The 21,504-nt window shown below is 47.9% G+C and overlaps 1 protein-coding gene across 1 annotated transcript in view; it reads right to left on the bottom strand.

The window, feature by feature from the left end:
* Window positions 1–19,262, bottom strand: part of LOC113589148 (calsyntenin-2-like) — a 22,723-nt gene extending 3,461 nt beyond the window's left edge. Inside the window, 11 exon segments of the mRNA XM_035536476.1 lie at window positions 553–709; window positions 711–758; window positions 1,501–1,688; window positions 2,917–3,040; window positions 3,278–3,423; window positions 4,668–4,835; window positions 5,910–6,118; window positions 13,896–14,044; window positions 15,285–15,451; window positions 17,007–17,169; window positions 19,257–19,262. Of these exon segments, the coding sequence (XP_035392369.1) occupies window positions 553–709; window positions 711–758; window positions 1,501–1,688; window positions 2,917–3,040; window positions 3,278–3,423; window positions 4,668–4,835; window positions 5,910–6,118; window positions 13,896–14,044; window positions 15,285–15,451; window positions 17,007–17,169; window positions 19,257–19,262 (1,525 nt within the window).
* Window positions 19,263–21,504: the final 2,242 nt, after the last annotated feature.

Here is a 21,504-nt window from a genome sequence, read left to right as displayed (position 1 = left end):
GATCTGTTCAAATTAGGCTGCTTAACTTACAGTAGCGCTCTTGATTTGTGTGTGTATGTGTGTGTGTGTGTGTAGGTGTGTGTGTCGCTTTGGGGGGGTGGGGGGTGGTGGACATATGGGTGCAATTCCATTATTGACCAGCAGAGGGAAACATTGCATTACAGGACTCCATGTGTGAGCATCACCAAAATGTCATGATTGGAGCGGCTAGTTCAATAATAAATAAGGAACTAGATTTTCAGGCAACAATTTCTGGATTCTGTGAGTTTATGTTTTGTGTGTGTGTGTGTGTGTGTGTATGTGTGTGTGTGTGTGTGTGTGTGTGTGTGCGCACGCGTGCTTGTGTGTGTGTGTGTGTGTGTGTGGGTGTGTGGTGTGTGTGGTGTGTGTGTGTGTGTGTGTGTGTGTGTGGGTGTATGTGTGTGTGTGTGTTGGTGTGTGAGTGTGTGTGTGTGGGTGTGTGTGTGTGTGTGTGTGTGGGTGTGTGTGTGTATGTGTGTGAGTGTGTGTGTGTGTGTGTGTGTGTGTGTGTGACAGAGTGGAATGGGATGCTAATAGGGTAGTGTAGAGGATCCCACTCCACTCTGCCCTTCAGATTGCCCTTCTTCACTTCCCTCTGCTCCTCTTCCTCACTGTCCTCTGACTCTGCGCTGGACAGATTTGCAGCCAGTTCTTCATCCTCAGCATCATCATCTTCGTCTTCCTCCTCAGTGCTCCTCGTCCCTGGTCTCGCCTGCACTCTGTGTGCCAACAATATTCTGCACCAATAAAAACAAAAAAAGTGCTGAGACCTCCAATAGTGAAAAAAACTGAAAAGCTCATTACAGTTTCTAATGCCACTATGATAATACCTGGATTATTATAACAGTATTACATGACCCGCAGTCTGTTTTACACACTTATGTAGATCGACTACGGCGCAAGACAACATAACATGTGGCTTTCAAAAGCCTGAAACCTCTAGGAAACCATTTACAAACCGTCTGCAAACCCTTCGCAGCAGTTGGTATGAAAATCAAAGTCGGGTGGCCGCACAGACAGCGGCTCACAGAGCTGTGGATCCAGTAGATCCAGTGGATTACAGTGGGATCCAGTAGATTACAGTGGGATCCAGTGGATTACGTGGGATCCAGTGGATTACAGTGGGATCCAGTAGAACACAGCCATCGACTCTTAAACTAATGACACTAACGGCTTTATTAGAAACAGCGATCTTGTCTGGACACCTCATAGGTGAACCTTTAAAGACATTGCCGTCATGTTTGACCGTGAAAGATATTAAAGACATTAGGTAACTCTTGTACCATTCACAAATGGTCCATCTCTATAGCTTGTACCTAAATCAGAGGCGTGTGAGGGAGGTTTTGTAATGAGGCAGTCAGGCTGTAAACTGATGCCTCCTTTGACATGTGTAGGTGAGATCACTCATTGCTCCAACTATCTGCCACAGAGGACGCGGTTTGCGGAAGCCCGTGTCAGTAAAGCAGGAGCGTGGCTTGCCTCCATTGGGTTGACAGTGATGGTGAGGGTGGAGTCGTCCCAGTCCATTTCTGGCTCCTTCCCCCCATCTTCGTCCTCTCGCAAGCCTTCCTGGTGGGTGGTGTGAATGCGGTAGATGCCCAACACCACAATGGCCACCAGGGCAGCGATACACAGAACGATCACTGCCGTGGCTGCTGGGGGCGTGCCTATGGCCACGCACGCACGTACGCACACACACAAAAAGGGAGTATTTTTCCATTTTCCTATTATCTGCCGTAATATTGGGAAGTAATGGAAGGCTATAACTTTCTTAGTTACCCACTACAATATAACTATCCCATTAATTACATTATAACATAATAATATATAATATCTATGTACATAAAGTTAACAATATGAATACATACAAGTGAATATCAGTGCCCTGTTACACTGTAATTAACAGTTGTTGCTGTGTAACAGCGGTGTTGATTAAGTAAAATGTTACATTTACAATGAGAAAGATCATGGTGGAACATATTTTTACGAGGTTTTAAGGCATCCTTTAAGTCGCAACCTTTTCCCCCGCGCACCATTAGTCAGTAGGAGGTGTTGTCGTCGCTCGGACGCCACGGACAGGCCCCTTCATCACACCCGCTCCACTTCGGGAGGTTACAGGACGGCATCACTCACAACCACCGACATTCGTTACAAACGGGACTCTCTCGAGCCTGCCGCGGGTTTTCTGCGTGACAGCCCGTGTCACGCCGCGGTGACCTACTTAGCAAACAAGATGCCGGGGAAGGCGCTGGGATGCCTGGGAAGGCGGCATCCATCACGGCCCGGGACAGGGTGCCAGTGCAAGATTTTTGCACCGGGGGAGGTGTTTTGGCTCCCAGTGGCTCCCGTACATATCAAACATATGGAGGCGTTTCAAGCAGAGAGAGGAGGCGGGGAGCTTACAGCCAGCAGCTGAGGGCGTGGGCTCAGAGCCCCACCTGCTGTTCCTCACTCGCTCCCTGCTAAGCATTACTCATTCTGCCAGTTCTCTCTCTCTCTCTCTCTCTCTCTGAGAGTAGGATTCTCCTCGCTGCAGTCATCTGTGTCCTATGTGCCCTTGGGGGAGATCACTGGTGTCCCTGGTGTGTGTGTTTGTGTGTGTGTGTGTGTGTGTGTGTGTGTTAGAAGGCTTAGTCTAATCCTTGCAGCTATTCAACATCAACAATAAATTGTTGCAAGAGCTTGCCATGTGTGTGTGAGTGTGTGTGTGTGTGTGTGTGTGTGGGGGGGGTATCACAGTGTGCAGTGCTGCCTAGCATTACAGATTTAATGAGCACGAACATATTTTTTTGCATATCTGACTCCCACATAGTGAACCACTTTCCTCGTGAAACATCCCATTATAGCAGAGTTCGGGTAAACCTACAGGCACGTTTACGAGTCTGGGGCTCTAACCTGAGATGTGGCCAGAGTCCACGGCATGGACCACCAGCGGGTGATGCACAGGACGCATGAACTGGGCCTGGGCGGCGGCATGGTTTGCGTGCTCCACAGCCTCCGAGCTGTGCACTATGCCGACCTGAAAGGGACGAAGATGATGAAAACAAGGTGAGCCCGACAGGGCAACGGGAAGCACAGGTATGTCGGAAAGCTGCTAAGGAAAGATGTTGCAAGAATGTGCAAACGTTGCGCGCGCTGTTCTCCAACGGAGCTGCGGCGACGCTACAGAGACGAGGTGGTGGGAGGGCTCGGAAACACAGGAACGACGGGGGAGACTGACGCAAAAAGCAGCTATGCTGCGAGGACAGGCTCTGACCTCCAGGTTAAACTCATTGCTGGTGTAGCGGCCGTTGAGTTCGGAACAGGTGAGCCGGAATTTTCTCTCCGACAGGCCGGCCGGATGACGATTGCGGTACCTCACCTGCCGGATGGTCTGCTCATAATGTGCCATTGAGTCTACACCTGAGACCACAAACACACACACACACACACACACACGGGTCATCTTTGAACGGCAAGGTACAAACAACCTAGGTCATAACCTCAGACTGAGTGGTCTCTCGCTGAAATAATACCACACCAGACCGAGCTGTTGACTGGGTTTTGTCTCTTTACATCCCACATGAGTCCTTTACGCCACTTCACGGAACGTCATGGCGACCTGAACCTGTTCTCGGAGTGATCAAAACGCTCTTGAGTGGAGAGAGGTAACAAATCTATTACTGGACATGTCTGCGCTTGCCGGCTCTGAGAGGCTCGACTTTTTTAAAACCAACACTTGTGAGTGATAATGAGGCTAGCTCTGGTGTGAAAGGATTTTATTATGCATTTATGATCACTGAACTATGAGACCGAATCTTTTTTTGAAGTGTTACTAGATCATTCTTGAAGTGTTACTAGATAATATGATGCAACAGCGCAGCACTTAAAGGAAATCGTACATTATAAGCACCCAACCAAACACTTAGCTAACGACCATTTATTGAAAGAGATTAAGGATTCTTTTTATATACAACTTACTGATACCAATGTCGTCATGATAATTTCATACACCATGCTCCACTTGTATATTCTAGAAAAAGTCTGCACGTTTCCACTGATCGCAGTGTCTGGCAGAAGGACTTTATCATTCTATCACTGTAGGAATGTGAGGTCAACCTCTGAAAATTTCACCTTATCAGTAGTGAACTATACTAGAGCACTTTAGAGCAAAATGCACTATAGACTGTAAACACTGTATTAGAGCAAAATGCATTACAATCAGTTAAGAAGGTAGCCTGTTAGATTATAGTATGCTGACAGCAGCTTATTACTGAAAAATGTTTGTCTGAGCATCACATCTCACATTAATCATGTGCAGGAAGTCCGTTCTGGCCAGTACTCGTCTGTGCGGGCTGAGAGCAGCCAGCCCCGCACGGACGCAAACACACAGGGATTTCATGCAAAGAGACGCGTGGGAATCGTTTGCCAACAGCAAGCTCGTCGAAAGGCAACGGTCGTGCTATCCAAAAAATTCCATTTTCGATGCACATTTTGGCAGTAGCTGCAGCATTAGTGTTTAGGCGAGGTTTGTTATATGTGTATGTTTACAGCAATTAGCCGAGACTCTTATACACATGTAAGTGGTGCTATTCTGTTTTGTTTTGTTCAGGAAAAATAAGAGGAGGTGGAGGTGGAGGTGGCAGAGCTGGTGGTGCGAGCCCTACCGTATACGGACATGCCGGAGGTGGAGTTGGTGGCGTCAAGATGTTTGCCCAGCAGAGAGCTGTGATGGATCTCCACACCCTCCTGCTCGGGGTTCAGCTCCTCTCCGATCACCAGCACGTCACAGTAGTCCAGGTTATGCATGACTTCCAGCACACCGGGTCTGTGGCCTGCACGCGCGTACATACACACACACACACACACACACACACACACACATACACACACACACAGCCACAAACACAAAATACACTGTCCACCTGCAGCTATTGATTGGGTATGAAATTTCTTTTTGTGATTTATCGTCTCTGGAGGAAGAGTGCGAGACATTCAATAAAACAAGGTGCAGGTTTTTAAAGGAACTTTGGCTGAAACAGGGCAGCATTCGTAAAAGGTGTAATAACACGGGCCACCGTGACTTATTGGCTAATCATGGACCACATCCTTACATAACAAAAACATAAATACATACAGACTGGCACATTCTGCTCACAATACAAATACTGATCCATGCATGTGTGCGTATGTGTGTGTGTGTGTGTGTTTTGACATGTGCCCCAACGAAATGTTTCCATGCCCCCATTATAACCATGGGGGCAAAAGGTCAATACAAAAGCCATAACGCTTTATGTTTTAACATGGATTGTTGAACAGACCTACCTGACAAACATTAGCACCATGCAAATTCACAACAAGCACTACATTACCCATAATGACCCAGTATCTTTCCGAACGATTGAGTGGCTAACCATCGGTTTCTTTCAATTTCTCTGTTCACAATGCAGAAATTGTCCACTAATATTTAGAAACTACTGTCACACAGAACGCGAGGTACTGATAATTAATTTAAAACTAACCACATATAACCATTTAACCTCCGAAAACCATGTGTGAGACCACTAAAGCAAAGGCATCGGATATGTTGGCAAAAGAGGGCACTGCTAACTAACACAAGCTTGTGAAATGAGAAATACAACCAGTAAACTGTTCATTTTGCAAGCTTGCGTTATCTGACTAACAGGAACTGATGGTGCAAAACAAAGTGACATAATATGCATGTAGTTTATTCCTCAACAGAACGAATTCACATGTACACGTGTGGCAATATTATTAGAATATTATTAGTAGAAACAGAACTGGGAGAAGGGGAGGGGCGTTGGACTCTGCCCCACTTAACTCTGTCTGTGCCCTTAATTCTCACGTGTGTGTGTGTGTGTGTGTGTGTGTGTGTGCGTGCTACACACCTGTGCTGAAGGCGCTATCACTCTTGCTGATGGTGCTGATGATGTGGACCTCGCTGAAGAGCGCGACCCCGGCAGGGCTGCAGAGGTCAGCGGCGGGAACCGTGACCCTCTCTGCTCCCAGGATGGTGATGCGTGGCTCACTGGGAGGAAGCACCATCACCGCCGCCTTTGTGTCCGGGATCGAGATACATGTGTCCTCACCAAAACACCTGAACCACGGCAAAGACGCGAAGAAACGCATGAACGACACGCTAAAAACGCTCACAGAGGACTCGAGCATGGGTGATAAAACACACACACACACACACATTGGCACACATACTTAACAATACATTGGCATACATAGTTAACAAAAGCAGAAACGTCATATACACATCCAAGTGTAATCTTTGGATATTTGCGGCCGACTAGCTGTGCTTCTGTCTCCATATTCTAATTATCACCTCATAACTTCAGTGGAAAAAGCGAATCCCACAATGCCACACCTCACAGGTGACGAGCCCACAGCACTGTGATGACAGTTACTGACAGTTACTGACATACATCCGCAGATGTATGAACAGGCTACAGAAACGGCTAAATAAAGACACAAAGAAACCATTACGGGCTTAGCAGGGCACAGGGACGGGCAGTCCTGTCCCGCCCACAGCATGGGGAATTCTGGCACCATGTGTGGGAGAATCCAGAACAAGCCAGGGAAGCTATGCCGGGCTCTCAGGATTCCCTCCGGCTTTGGAACACGGACCAAGACAGGCATAAGAAGCTTCCAAGGATTCGCACTCCGAACACACACTCCAAACACACACACACACCACTGGTAATTACTCGTTTTCAATTGAGATGAGAAGAACCGCCTTATCGCTTATTTATTCAATGTCATACTCAGCCTTCTAATTAAGAACTAGCTGTTTGTTTCCAGACAACGGGTCTTTCCTGCTAGAGTGACACTCCAGGCATAATTCCTTAGACGGCATCCTAAACGTGGATTCGTTCAGCGCTCTGGAAACCGGCCTTAGATGTGTTGGGGAGGGAGGGGAAGTTGGCTGGGGGGCATAGCGGTAGGCAAAATAGCGCAGAACCAACAAAACAATTATGGCTAATCGCCGCCATTCCAGCTGTGGGCCAGCGGCATGGCGCCCGAGCGCTTTAACGCGCTTAAACGCGCTTAAGCGGGCGCGGCCAAGGCTCGGGGCCCGCTTGTGACCGTGGAGAGAGAGAGAGGGTTGCGCTCCCCCGCCTCGGCGGGGCTAACTCGAATGGTCAGGGCGCAGGTCTCAGCTGGAACGGGCTGCTCTGTTTATCCGCCAGCACGGTCCGTTGTCATTTCGTTGCAGCAGCCTCTCGCCATGTTAGGTCTCATTTGGGAACCAGTAGCTTTCATTAGCTGGGTGTCAGCCCAAACGTCCTCGTCCTTCCTGCTCTGTGTGCAGGGGACAAATGAAGAGGCGTTGGGGGCTAAACACACAGCCCAGCGTGAGTCAGAGCAGAGCCGGCAGGTATTTGCCGTAGGTCTTAAGTGGCGGTCAGGTGTTAATAGGGTGTCAGCAGCACGACAGGACACCGGCCGGACACGTGAAGCAGGACAAAACTGGGCATACAGCTTTGCTAAAAGGGCGATGTTTGAACTGCAAAGAGGCAATGATCAGTGCACATGGCACATCAAACAAAAAAAAAGAAGATCTCAGACAGACTCATGACAGACCTCGACTGACTATGGACACTGTTACTACTGTGAACACTGTTACTGTTGTGAACACTGGGATAGGCTTGGTGCAGCCATGTGAAGAACATTCAGCACTGGTCACATTGCACCATTTATCCTGTGATATGCTGTCCAGTATTGTGTAGAATTGTGTGTTGTGGTGTGTTGTGTAGAGCTGTGTGTTGTGGTGTGTTGTGAAGAGTTGTGTGTTATGGTGTAATGTGTAGAGCTGTGTGTTGTGGTGTGTTGTGTAGAGCTGTGTGTTGTGTTGTGTTGTATAGAGCTGTGTGTTATGGTTTGTGGTGTATTGTGTAGAACTGTGTGTTGTGGTGTGTTGTGTAGATCTGTGTGTTATGGTATAATGTGTAGAGCTGTGTGTTGTGTTGTGTTGTGTAGAGCTGTGTGTTATGGTGTGTTGTGTAGAGCTGTGTGTTATGGTATAATGTGTAGAGCTGTGTGTTATGGTGTAATGTGTAGAACTGTGTGTTATGGTGTAATGTGTAGAACTGTGTGTTGTGGTGTGTTGTGTAGAGCTGTGTGTTGTGTATGGTGTAGAGCTGTGTGTTGTGTAGATCTGTGTGTTGTGGTGTGTTGTGTAGAGCTGTGTGTTGTGTAGAGCTGTGTATTATGGTGTGTTGTGTAAATCTGTGTGTTATGGTGTGTTGTGTAGAGCTGTGTGTTGTGTAGAGCTGTGTATTGTGTAGATTTGTGTGTTATGGTGTATTGTGTAGAGTTGTGTGTCATGTAGAGCTGTGTGTTATGGTGTTTTGTGTAGAGCTGTGTGTTATGGTGTGTTGTGTAGAGCTGTGTGTTGTGTAGATCTGTGTGTTATGGTGTGTTGTGTAGAGCTGTGTGTTATGGCGTGTTGTGTAGAGATGTGTGTTATGTTGTGTTGTGTAGAGCTGTGTGTTGTGTAGAGCTGTGTGTTGTGTGTGTTGTGTAGAGCTGTGTGTTGTGGTGTGTTGTGTAGAGCTGTGTGTTATGGTTTGTTGTGTAGAGCTGTGTGTTTTGTAGAACTGTGTTATGGTGTGTTGTGTAGAGCTGTGTGTTATGGCGTGTTGTGTAGAGCTGTGTGTTGTGTAGAGCTGTGTGTTGTGTAGAGCTGTGTGTTATGGTGTGTTGTGTAGAGCTGTGTTGTGGTGTGTTGTGTAGAACTGTTTGTTGTGGTGTGTTGTGTAGAGCTGTGTGTTATGTTGTGTTGTGTAGAGCTGTGTGTTAGGGTTTGTTGTGTAGAGCTGTGTGTTTTGTAGAACTGTGTTATGGTGTGTTGTGTAGAGCTGTGTGTTGTATAGAGCTGTGTGTTGTGTAGAGCTGTGTGATGTGGTGTGTTGTGTAGAGCTGTGTGTTGTGGTGTGTTGTGTAGAGCTGTTTGTTGTGGTGTGTTGTGTAGAGCTGTGTGTTGTATAGAGCTGTGTGTTGTGTAGAGCTGTGTGTTATGGTGTGTTGTGTAGAGCTGTGTTATGGCGTGTTGTGTAGAGCTGTGTGTTATGTTGTGTTGTGTAGAGCTGTGTGTTGTGGTGTGTTGTGTAGAGCTGTGTGTTATGGTTTGTTGTGTAGAGCTGTGTGTTTTGTAGAACTGTGTTATGGTGTGTTGTGTAGAGCTGTGTGTTGTATAGAGCTGTGTGTTGCGTAGAGCTGTGTGATGTGGTGTGTTGTGTAGAGCTGTGTGTTGTGGTGTGTTGTGTAGAGCTGTGTGTTGTGTGTTGTGTAGAGCTGTGTGTTGTGGTGTGTTGTGTAGAGCTGTGTGTTGTGTAGAGCTGTGTGTTATGGTGTGTTGTGTAGAGCTGTGTGTTATGGCGTGTTGTGTAGAGCTGTGTGTTGTGTAGAGCTGTGTGTTGTGGTGTGTTGTGTAGAGCTGTGTGTTATGTAGAGCTGTGTGTTGTGGTGTGTTGTGTAGAGCTGTGTGTTATGGTTTGTTGTGTAGAGCTGTGTGTTTTGTAGAACTGTGTTATGGTGTGTTGTGTAGAGCTGTGTGTTGTATAGAGCTGTGTGTTGTGTAGAGCTGTGTGATGTGGTGTGTTGTGTAGAGCTGTTTGTTGTGGTGTGTTGTCTAGAGCTGTGTGTTATGTTGTGTTGTGTAGAGCTGTGTGTTGTGTAGAGCTGTGTGTTGTGGTGTGTTGTGTAGAGCTGTGTGTTATGGTTTGTTGTGTAGAGCTGTGTGTTTTGTAGAACTGTGTTGTGGTGTGTTGTGTAGAGCTGTGTGTTGTATAGAGCTGTGTGTTGTGTAGAGCTGTGTGTTGTGGTGTGTTGTGTAGAGCTGTGTGTTGTGTAGAGCTGTGTGTTGTGGTGTGTTGTGTAGAGCTGTGTGTTATGGTTTGTTGTGTAGAGCTGTGTGTTTTGTAGAACTGTGTTATGGTGTGTTGTGTAGAGCTGTGTGTTGTATAGAGCTGTGTGTTGTGTAGAGCTGTGTGATGTGGTGTGTTGTGTAGAGCTGTGTGTTGTGGTGTGTTGTGTAGAGCTGTGTGTTATGTAGAGCTGTGTGTTATGGTGTGTTGTGTAGAGCTGTGTGTTGTGGTGTGTTGTTTAGAACTGTTTGTTGTGGTGTGTTGTCTAGAGCTGTGTGTTATGGTGTGTTGTGTAGAGCTGTGTGTTGTATAGAGCTGTGTGTTGTGTAGAGCTGTATGTTATGATGTGTTGTGTAGAGCTGTGTGTTATGGCGTGTTGTGTAGAGCTGTGTGATGTGTTGTGTTGTGTAGAGCTGTGTGTTGTGTAGAGCTGTGTGTTGTGGTGTGTTGTGTAGAGCTGTGTGTTATGGTTTGTTGTGTAGAGCTGTGTGTTTTGTAGAACTGTGTTATGGTGTGTTGTGTAGAGCTGTGTTGTATAGAGCTGTGTGTTGTGTAGAGCTGTGTGATGTGGTGTGTTGTGTAGAGCTGTGTGTTGTATAGAGCTGTGTGTTGTGTAGAGCTGTGTGATGTGGTGTGTTGTGTAGAGCTGTGTGTTGTGGTGTGTTGTGTAGAACTGTTTGTTGTGGTGTGTTGTGTAGAGCTGTGTGTTGTGTAGAGCTGTGTGTTGTGTAGAGCTGTGTGTTGTGGTGTGTTGTGTAGAGCTGTGTGTTATGGTTTGTTGTGTAGAGCTGTGTGTTTTGTAGAACTGTGTTATGGTGTGTTGTGTAGAGCTGTGTGTTGTATAGAGCTGTGTGTTGTGTAGAGCTGTGTGATGTGGTGTGTTGTGTAGAGCTGTGTGTTGTGGTGTGTTGTGTAGAGCTGTGTGTTATGTAGAGCTGTGTGTTATGGTGTGTTGTGTAGAGCTGTGTGTTGTGGTGTGTTGTGTAGAGCTGTGTGTTGTGGTGTGTTGTGTAGAGCTGTGTGTTGTATAGAGCTGTGTGTTGTGTAGAGCTGTATGTTATGATGTGTTGTGTAGAGCTGTGTGTTATGGCGTGTTGTGTAGAGCTGTGTGATGTGTTGTGTTGTGTAGAGCTGTGTGTTGTGTAGAGCTGTGTGTTGTGGTGTGTTGTGTAGAGCTGTGTGTTATGGTTTGTTGTGTAGAGCTGTGTGTTTGTAGAACTGTGTTATGGTGTGTTGTGTAGAGCTGTGTTGTATAGAGCTGTGTGTTGTGTAGAGCTGTGTGATGTGGTGTGTTGTGTAGAGCTGTGTGTTGTGGTGTGTTGTGTAGAGCTGTGTGTTATGTAGAGCTGTGTGTTATGCTGTGTTGTGTAGAGCTGTGTGTTGTGGTGTGTTGTGTAGATCTGTTTGTTGTGGTGTGTTGTCTAGAGCTGTGTGTTATGGTGTGTTGTGTAGAGCTGTGTGTTGTGCTGTGGTGTGGTGTGTGTGTAGAGCTGTGTGTTATGGTTTGTTGTGTAGAGCTGTGTGTTTTGTAGAACTGTTTGTATGTGTGTTGTGTAGAGCTGTGTGTTGTGTAGAGCTGTGTGTGTTGTGTAGAGCTGTGTGTTGTGGTGTGTTGTGTAGAACTGTTTATTGTGGTGTGTTGTGTAGAGCTGTGTGTTGTGGTGTGTTGTGTGGAGCTGTGTGTTGTGTAGAGCTGTGTGTTATGGTGTGTTGTGTAGACCTGTGTGTTATGTTGTGTTGTGTAGAGCTGTGTGTTGTGTAGAGCTGTGTGTTATGGTTTGTTGTGTAGAGCTGTGTGTTTTGTAGAACTGTGTTATGGTGTGTTGTGTAGAGCTGTGTGTTGTATAGAGCTGTGTGTTGTGTAGAGCTGTGTGATGTGGTGTGTTGTGTAGAGCTGTGTGTTGTGGTGTGTTGTGTAGAGCTGTGTGTTATGTAGAGCTGTGTGTTATGGTGTGTTGTGTAGAGCTGTGTGTTGTGTAGAACTGTTTGTTGTGGTGTGTTGTGTAGAGCTGTGTGTTGTGGTGTGTTGTGTAGAGCTGTGTGTTGTGTAGAGCTGTGTGTTGTGTAGAGCTGTGTGTTATGGTGTGTTGTGTAGAGCTGTGTGTTGTATAGAGCTGTGTGTTGTGTAGAGCTGTGTTATGGTGTGTTGTGTAGAGCTGTGTGTTATGGTGTGTTGTGTAGAGCTGTGTGTTATGGTGTGTTGTGTAGAGCTGTGTTATGGCGTGTTGTGTAGAGCTGTGTATTGTGTAGAGCTGTGTGTTATGGTGTATTGTGTAGAGCTGTATGTTATGGTGTGTTGTGTTGTGTAGAGCTGTGTGTTGTATAGAGCTGTGTGTTATGGTGTATTGTGTAGAGCTGTATGTTATGGTGTGTTGTGTAGAGCTGTGTGTTATGGTGTGTTGTGTAGAGCTGTATGTTATGGTGTGTTGTGTAGAGCTGTGTGTTATGTTGTGTTGTGTAGAGCTGTGTTATGGTGTGTTGTATAGAGCTGTGTGCTATGGTGTGTTGTGTAGAGCTGTGTTATGGTGTGTTGTGTAGAGCTGTGTATTTTGTAGAGCTGTGTGTTATGGTGTATTCTGTAGAGCTGTGTGTTATGGTGTGTTGTGTAGAGCTGTGTGTTATGGTGTGTTGTGTAGAGCTGTGTGTTATGGTGTGTTGTGTAGAGCTGTGTGTTATGGTGTATTGTGTAGAGCTGTGTGTTATGGTGTATTCTGTAGAGCTGTGTGTTATGGTGTATTGTGTAGAGCTGTGTGTTATGGTGTGTTGTGTAGAGCTGTGTGTTATGGTGTGTTGTGTAGAGCTGTGTGTTATGGTGTGTTGTGTAGAGCTGTGTGTTATGGTGTGTTGTGTAGAGCTGTGTGTATTATATCTTTCAACAGGTCTCTCTGTTCCCAGCATCCTGCAGTTGCACCATTAGACACTGACACAGAGATACAGCGTAGCTGCCTGTTTACCATAATCCCCCTCCCTACACACACACACACACACACACACACACACACACACACACACACACACACACACACATACACATAGACCACAGCACACATATTTACACGCACAAAACACATATACAGAATGTACACACACACACACAGACACACACACACACACACTCACACAAGCACACTATATACAAACACATGCACACACTTCAATACCCTCAAAATTGAACTGTACCGTGGCTCTCTCTCTCTCCATCTGTCTCTCTCTCTCTCTCTCTGTCTCCTTTTGAGTCTCATTTTTGTGAGCACTACTAGCTCTTTTGCTCTCTCTCACTCATTCTTTCTCTCCCTTTCTTTCTGCTTCTCTCGCTCGCTTTCCCCCTCTATCTTTAGTGGCCAGAGCAGCTGAGACACGAGATGCCATCAGTAACCTAGACAACCCAGCCTCATCCGCGCGCTGTGTGGTATTGATTAGAGAGCGCAGCGCGTTGCTTAGGGAAAAAAAATCTATTCTTCTTTCTTTTGTACTGTAATTAATACCATTCCTTTTGCTCACACCCGGTAAACAAAGGGGATTTGTGTTCCATTTAGGGGCCCAGCCACAGCAATCGTGCTTAAGTTACATGGTAATAGCATCTATTTAAATGGCATCACCTAAAACACACACTGCCTGCACACGAATCTGCTCTATTTTCTGGTTGATTGGGGAAGTAATTGCCAAGTGTGACTAGAGTTCTGTGTGCTCAAGCTGTTCGCCTGATTTGGAGGACACGTGGATTACAACATGCCGTTCTCGGAAGATGAGTAACGGCGCATAAACGAGGCCGTCAGAAAAGCCGGGCGCAGGCTGAGGCGTGTCCCGACGGTGAGCGGCGTCGCCGACGGCCCTCGTCTTGCGCGGAAAAGCTTTTTTTATTTGTTTGTTTTGCAGGTGTAAATGAAGCGATTACAACGGGAAGGTCTGATCCGCACAGTTGGTTAAGTGCCCCGTGACTTGAGGCCAGAACTGGGAATGAGGCGTTCGGGAAGGCCGGCGCTTAGCTCCAGCACTCACTGAACGGCGGTGGTCACCCGTAGACGCCGCAGCCCCGGCGTGGGGAATTGGCGTGAGTTGATGTAGGAGACCTTGGCCATGGCAGCGTGGATACTCTCCAGCTCCTCTCCTTCCATAACCAGCACAGACTGGGCTGGGTTGAAGTGGAACTGAGAGAGAAGAGGACAGAGGGAGGTGTTAAAAGATATCAGTGTGATGTGAATTTAGAATTTGTGTCAAAAGGCTTTTGCGCGTGTGCGTGTGCGTGCGTGTGTGTGTGTGTCTGCGCGTGTGTGTCTGCGTGTGTGTGTGTCTGCGTGTGTGTGTGTGTGTGTGTCTGCATGTGTGCGCGTGCGCATGTGTGTGTGTGTCTGCATGTGTGTGAGTGTGTGTGTGTTTGCGTGTGTGCGTGTGTGTGCGCGCGTGTGTGTGTCTGCGTGTGTGTGTGTCTGCATGTGTGTGTGTGTGTCTGCATGTGTGCGCGTGCGCGTGTGTGTGTGTGTCTGCATGTGTGTGAGTGTGTGTGTGTTTGTGTGCGCGCGCGTGTGTGTGTCTGCGTGTGTGTGTGTCTGCATGTGTGTGTGTGTGTGTGTCTGCATGTGTGCGCGTGCGCGTGTGTGTGTGTGTCTGCATGTGTGTGAGTGTGTGTGTGTTTGTGTGCGCGCGTGTGTGCGCGCGCGTGTGTGTGTCTGCGTGTGTGTGTCTGCATGTGTGTGTGTGTGTGTCTGCATGTGTGCGCGGGCGCGTGTGTGTGTGTCTGCATGTGTGTGAGTGTGTGTGTGTTTGTGTGTGTCTGCATGTGTGTGTGTGTGTGTCTGCATGTGCGTGTGTGTGTGTCTGCATGTGTGTGAGTGTGTGTGTGTTTGTGTGTGTGCGCGCGCGTGTGTGTGTGTCTGCGTGTGTGTGTGTGTGCGTGATTGTGTGTGCGTGTGTGTATGTGTGTGCGTGTGTGTGTGTGTGTGTGCACGCGCGGGTGTGTGTGTGTGTGCGTGTGTGTGTGCGTGTGTGTGTGTGTGTCTGCGTGTGTGTGTCTGCGTGTGTGTGTCTCTGCATGTGTGTGTGTGTGTGTCTGCATGTGTGCGCGTGCGCGTGTGTGTGTGTCTGCATGTGTGTGAGTGTGTGTGTGTGTGCGCGCGCGTGTGTGTGTCTGCGTGTGTGTGTGTGTGCGTGATTGTGTGTGCGTGTGTGTATGTGTGTGCGTGTGTGTGTGTGTGTGTGCACGCGCGGGTGTGTGTGTGTGTGCGCGTGTGTGTGTGTGTGTCTGCGTGTGTGTCTGCGTGTGTGTGTCTGCGTGTGTGTGTGCGTGTGTGTGTGCGTGTGTGTGTGTGTGCGTGTGCGTGTGTGTGTGCGTGCGCGTGTGCGTGTGCGTGTGCGTGTGTGTGTGTGCGTGTGTGTGTGCACGGTGTACACCTTGATGCCTTTGCCCAGGCTCTCCAGTGAGTTGATGTCCAGCCCCTCCTTGCACGCCTGCAGACACGAGATGACCTTCTGTGTCTCGATCTTCCCGGGACGAACGGTCAGTCCCGACAGACTCCCTCGGAAGTACTGCGTGAAGCGCGGCGTTGTCACCTCTCCGCCTGCCACACGCGCACGCACACATCCCAAAATAACAGTCCGTGAAACGTGGGCTCGCCTAACGGCAGGCGTCTTCGCCCAACGTCCTCTTGGACGTTAAGTGCTGGCTACAGGCTGCGTGGATAAAAGCTCCCTGTCTCCGTCATATCAGTGCGTTTGTTTCTTCCGCTCCAGTCCAGTCCGCCTGACGAGCTGCCAGCTCCTGAGAACTGTAATGGCTCCCACGGCAGCCAGCGCTGACACTCGGAGATGCCCGGCAGACACATCCCCTTTCTGTTTGCCGTGCCTAATTGCCTATGATTTTTAAATTATTCCCCGACAGATGTTATCAATTAAATGTTCCAGCAGAGGCGGCGCGCTGGGCGGCTTTTTACGCACGAGAGGAGGGCGTTACCGGGGCAGCCGTTGCCGCGCATTTCCGCGGCGGAATCGCAGGACGCGCCATGCTAAAAAAGGCTACGTGGCTAGATCCCCCCCAAAAACCCGTCAGTCATGCCGCCTAGTGCTTTCTGAGGAAATAACCTGCCCCAGAACCGACGTGCAGGCACCCAGTGCAATAGCGGCAACAGCCCCGGCATGAGGCGTGCCTTACCGCTAAGTTAGCTTAACTGACATGCTTGCGCTAATCCTCTTTAGTGCGTCTTGGAAACAACAGGCGCCGGGGCCTGTTCCTGTCTTAGACAGCGATAAGGATCTCAATTTGCCCACCCTGAAGGCCCTCGGCCCGGGGCTTCCGTTGTGAGACAGCTTGCCCATTAAGTTCTCGCTTGTGCCAAGTCAGAATGGAGCGAACAGGAAAAGCAATTGCTCCTGCTAACAGCCTGAAGAGTTATCAGTCGCGGCTTAGTGGGGCTTAGGCCAGATTCATTGGCTTGTAATAGCAAGCGCACTCCTCTGTTCACAGCCGTTTAATCCGCACGCTGGGGGCTTCCCTCCCAATCAAATCAGGTGGGTGGGGGTGGGGGGTGGGGGGTGGGCAGCGATCGGCACATACGAGGGGAAATCTACACGCCGGACAGCCGACGGAAAACCGGGACGTTGGAGGCGCAGTCGTCAGCACGGCGCTGGTTCGCGGCGTTAAAAGCAAAGAAGGGGACGTCGGTCTTAGTTCGGAGCGCTGCCGGCTTGTTGTTTCTCAGTAATGGAGGCGGCAGGGCTAACTTTCTGCATGGACCTTTTCAAATAAAGGAAAAAACCGTCGGCCGGCCCTGTTTCCGCGGGCCATGGGACTGCTTCTTTCATCTTGCTCCTGCCTTTCATTTCAGTTCATGTAAATGTCTGTATCTCTTCTCCCTTTCTTACTTCTGTAAATTATTTCATCACTTCTCTGAAAGCGGGGCTCGGGAAAGTGGGGCCAGTTCGCAACGGTCTTTTACGCACAGTAATGCATTTGTAGCGCTCCTTCTCCTGTTTCCGGAAGCTGCACTATTGTCCTGGTCTCAGATCATTTTTGTCTTTCTTTGGCAAAATGGCCCAAGGCATGGTTAACAAAGCAAAAACTCATCCTAGGTCAGTGTGATGGACCTCTGTACACTTTCGCATCCTTCCTGCCCTCACCTTGCCAACAGGCGCCAACGGTCAGCTGCACATCGATCTGGGAGGGGTGGATGGGCCAATCGTCTGTCACAAGGTAAGGTTCATAGGTCACACCGTCGACGAAGAGCGTCACCGTGGGAAACTCCACGTTGATGACATAGTAGTGCCACTCTTTATCGCAGATCTGTTGGGATGAGAAGAGACAGAACAAAAAAATCTCTTCAGTACTGTACAGTAAGGACATGTCTAACATCTTATTTAGTGTGTCACCCAGTCAACCCAGTTAACCCAGTTATACTGGATAAAGTCAAGCACATCGCAACTTTGGACCAGAGCGCCCAGTTTCCAGCCCAGGCTCGGAGGCAGGAGACATGGAGCTGATCTCAGGAATTCACTGTTGCAGGGCATCAATTAAAGATGCAATTCAGTGATTCATTGGTGCATGGCATCAATTAAAGATGCAATTCAATGATTCACTTTTGCTTGGTATCAATAAAAGACACGATTCAGCTCAATTTGTGTTCATTAGCCCTTTACTTATTCATTTGTCATCTGAGGGATAATTAAGTGCAATTCTAATGAGATACTCATTAAGGGGGCAAAGATTTATGAGTCTAAGAAACATCAAACTGATTTGTAAATCATTGCAAAAAACTCTCGCTCCTTTCTCTCTCTCTGTCTCTCGCTCTCTTTCTCTCACTTATTCATTCTCTACCTCCTTCTGTGTCATCTCCCCTGGAGTGGTTTATACAGTCATAGCTAACAGACTGCTTGCCTGATCTCACCCTCTGTTGTTACTCTGGCTAACTCAGACAATTGATTTTAGAGGAGAAACTCCCATTCTGCACCATGTAACTGCTTTGTCAATAACTGTTCGGTCAAATGTGTCCAGTTGATCAGCACAGCCTGTTCTTGGTGGGTTTTTTCCATAAACCTGATCTGCAATAAGACACAGTATGGAAAACAGGAGATTACACAAAAAGTGAAAATACTAATAATAATACAATAATACAAAACATGTTTGAACCGAGCACAAATTTTTCGGTGAGCAATGCTAAGTAGGGAAAAAAAGAAAAAAGAATTGTAGCATAGTACAACATTCACATGCATTCCCACACACACAAACGCGCGCGCCTTCTCGAGTAGAGTAAAACTCATGCGTGGACTCTTAATGTCCAGACAACTCCACGCTTGAGCCTGCAGCTGGGCCCTCGCTCCCCGTCTCTGGGGAGACCACTCACTCAGTGCCTGTCTCCACGGAGTGCTCGCCTGCTCTGCGCCTTCTCTCTCTCTCGTCTCTGTCGACATTCTGCTGGTCTCTCTGGACCCTTCAGAACACCGACCCTCCCCCCCACACACACACACACACACACACACACAACACACCCTTCCCTCAGCCCCTCCAGTCTATCTCTCTCTATCTCTCTGGCTGCGCACGTCAGCCTCTCAGAAACGAGTACAGAAGGAAGATTATTCTGATAGGAGTCTATGGAAAAACACTGTCCCCATGTGTTTACAAAAATCTTTCGCGCTTAACTTTTAGATGTTTTACGAATATAAGAACTTTAGGGGATCTTAGTAGCGTCAGGAAATCTGAAGCATTCAGTTAGAATAATTAGCACTGTATAATTGAACAGGTATGGGATTAAATGCAAAAATAAATAAACAAAAAAAAAAAACATGGTTCGGATTTAAGTTCTGCAATGAATAGCTTGCAGAATGCATAGAACGTGTGAGAAACACCTGTATGTTGTTAATTACAAAATGATTGTGGTTAGGTATACACAGCCCTAAGAAAAACATGCAGATTTATGACTATAATGCAGTAAAATTTATGGACTTCAAAGATAAAAAATAATTTTAAAAAAAGAAATACAATTTACAGTCGAGCGCTTTGGCTGTCGCGTTGCCTTAACCTTAATCTTCCCTCCGCTTAAAGCTGCCTGGACGGAGCGGAAACGCTCTGAGCTGCCGCTTCTTTCGCGAGCGCGCCGACGCGCTCCTCCACCTGCGCCACGCGCCGACGTAACTATCGCGAGCCCCCCCATCACACGGCTGCCGAGAAGCGCAGGCGCGCGCACGTCTCGTCGGTAATGGAAAACCGCGCGGCCCCCGTTCTCTCTCTCTCTCTCTCTCTCTCTCTCTCTCTCTCTCTCTCTCTCTCTCTCTCTCTCTCTCTCTCTCTCCCTCTCTCTCTCTCTCTCTCTCTCTCCTCTCTCGCTCCTCGCTCTCTCTCTCGCCCTCGCTCGCGCGCGTTCTCTTTTCGCTCACCTGCATTGCGGCGAGCCATTTTTAATCAGGTCACTTGTCAGCAAATTGCTTTGTTTGACCTTCGAAGCAAACAAACGGAGCCAACACAAATCCAATCCAAACGTGCAGCCCTCTTCCTACTTGCTGGCGCATTACTGTGTCATGTCGGCGCAGGGAAAACACCTGGACTACAGGTGCCTGTTTCCTTAGATATTAATGTGTCTTCCTGTGGGAATATGACAATTAATTCCCAGTGTGCTAAAATAATAACATCTAGGTAACATGTTTATAGCATGACAGGGTTTGTAAAGCTGGCCATCTCTTACATACAGCAGCGTTATTCGCACACACACACACACACACACACACACCACACACACACACACACACAGACAGAGACAATCATGCTGAAAATTGCAATGAATGATTGGTTTCTCTTGAAATCTGTTGCGATATTGCATAATCAACCATTTTCAAATTTAAGGCATGAAAATGTTTGATTGTGGCCTTGATGAAGCTGAAGATAAGGCTAAATTTAAATGCATGTGTTTCATCATCTGTTACTTGGGCGGCCCTGCAGGAGAGCTGATAATATCTGGAAGTGTCTAGGGTGAGCCAGAATAAAACAGAGTGAGAATTTTAGATACCTCTAGAAAAGGATTCAGATAAAAAAGAACAAAACAACAACAATGACAACAACAACAACAACAACAACAGACAGATAAAAGGCCTTGAAGCCCCTTGAACAACAAAGTGCCAGACACAGAGTGATTTCTAATCCAGAGGCTAGTGTTGCGGAAAAAGTCCAGTGTGCCTGTACTCTCTTATCTAAAGCGCTGGCCCTGATTATCAGGCCTGATTCAAATTTTTGGAAACTTCCACTAAGTTCTGCCATGGGAAGAGTCTGAGTTAGCGAGGTGCAAACTCCTTTACAAAAATCTGTGTTAGCGAGGTGCAAACACCTTTACAAAAATCTGAGTTAGCGTACAGCTTCTTTTGGAGACAGCGAAATTGAAAAATCATGTCACTTTTTTATGAGTTCTTTGTTTTTGCTCCACTTTGAGATATTGACATTGCATTCTATGAGCTGTTATTGCTCAAAGTGAAACTGAGTACCCTGCCTCACTGCATCAGACACAGAGCATCACTGTGTCAGACTCCACAACTCACTGCGTCAGACACCACGACTGACTGCATCGGACACCACGACTCACTGCATCAGACACCCAACGCCTCACTGCATCAGACACCATGACTCACTGCGTCAGACACCATGACTCACTGCGTCAGACACCCAACGCCTCACTGCATCAGACACCACAACTCACTGCATCAGACACCCAACGCCTCACTGTGTCAGACACCATGACTCACTGCATCAGACACCCAACGCCTCATTGCGTCAGACACCACGCCTCACTGCATCAGACACCCAACGCCTCATTGCGTCAGACACCATGACTCACTGCATCAGACATCCAACACCTCACTGCGTCAGACACCACGACTCATTGCGTCAGACACCACGACTCACTGCATCAGACACCCAACGCCTCATTGCGTCAGACACCACGCCTCACTGCATCAGACACCCAACGCCTCACTGCATTAGAACAGTGCCTCGAGTCTTCCCGGTGTTCAGCCACTGTGCTGGCGCTGGCCCTCCGTCCTCATCTAGCTGGAGACACCGCCTGTGCCCTGTCCCGCACTCAGCCGGAAAACCACCCGTGAGGAACCAGCCGCGAACCTGGTGGAGCGTTATCAACATTCACACCACGGATCCAAAAAAGGGAGCTCCAAACGGGTTTGGTGCGAACGCAGATTTATTGACAAAGACCCGGAGGGGATGAAGTGATGACTCTCAACTCGATCTGATAGACGGGGTGGCGATGGCTCAGGGACTGCTGACCGGAGTTGGCCAGTGGAGCGTGGGATTGGCTGAGGATCTGGAAGTGGCAGCTGATATATGGACAAATAATGGGCTAGACTGTACCATCCGGAGAGGCGGGGGTGGGGTGTGTGTGATATAATCATAAGCAATCAGCCCTAGAGGTGGACAAGCCGAGGATGTCTAACCGCTCTCTCTCTCTCTCTCTCTCTCTCTCTCTCTCTCTCTCTCTCTCTCTTTCTACATACTCCTCTCCTCACCCTGCAGAACTGCAAAGTGATTTAACACAAGGCATTAAGAGGTGTTCATTTCAAATGAAGACCTCCCCCGGGCAAATGATTGGAACTCGGACACAATTCAGTGGGGGTTATTAAATTTTAA

Source organism: Electrophorus electricus, chromosome 18 (assembly GCF_013358815.1).
Source record: "Electrophorus electricus isolate fEleEle1 chromosome 18, fEleEle1.pri, whole genome shotgun sequence".
NCBI classification, from domain to species: domain Eukaryota; kingdom Metazoa; phylum Chordata; class Actinopteri; order Gymnotiformes; family Gymnotidae; genus Electrophorus; species Electrophorus electricus.
Note: the sequence above shows the minus strand (reverse complement) of the source record. Positions and strands in the feature narration are given on the sequence as shown.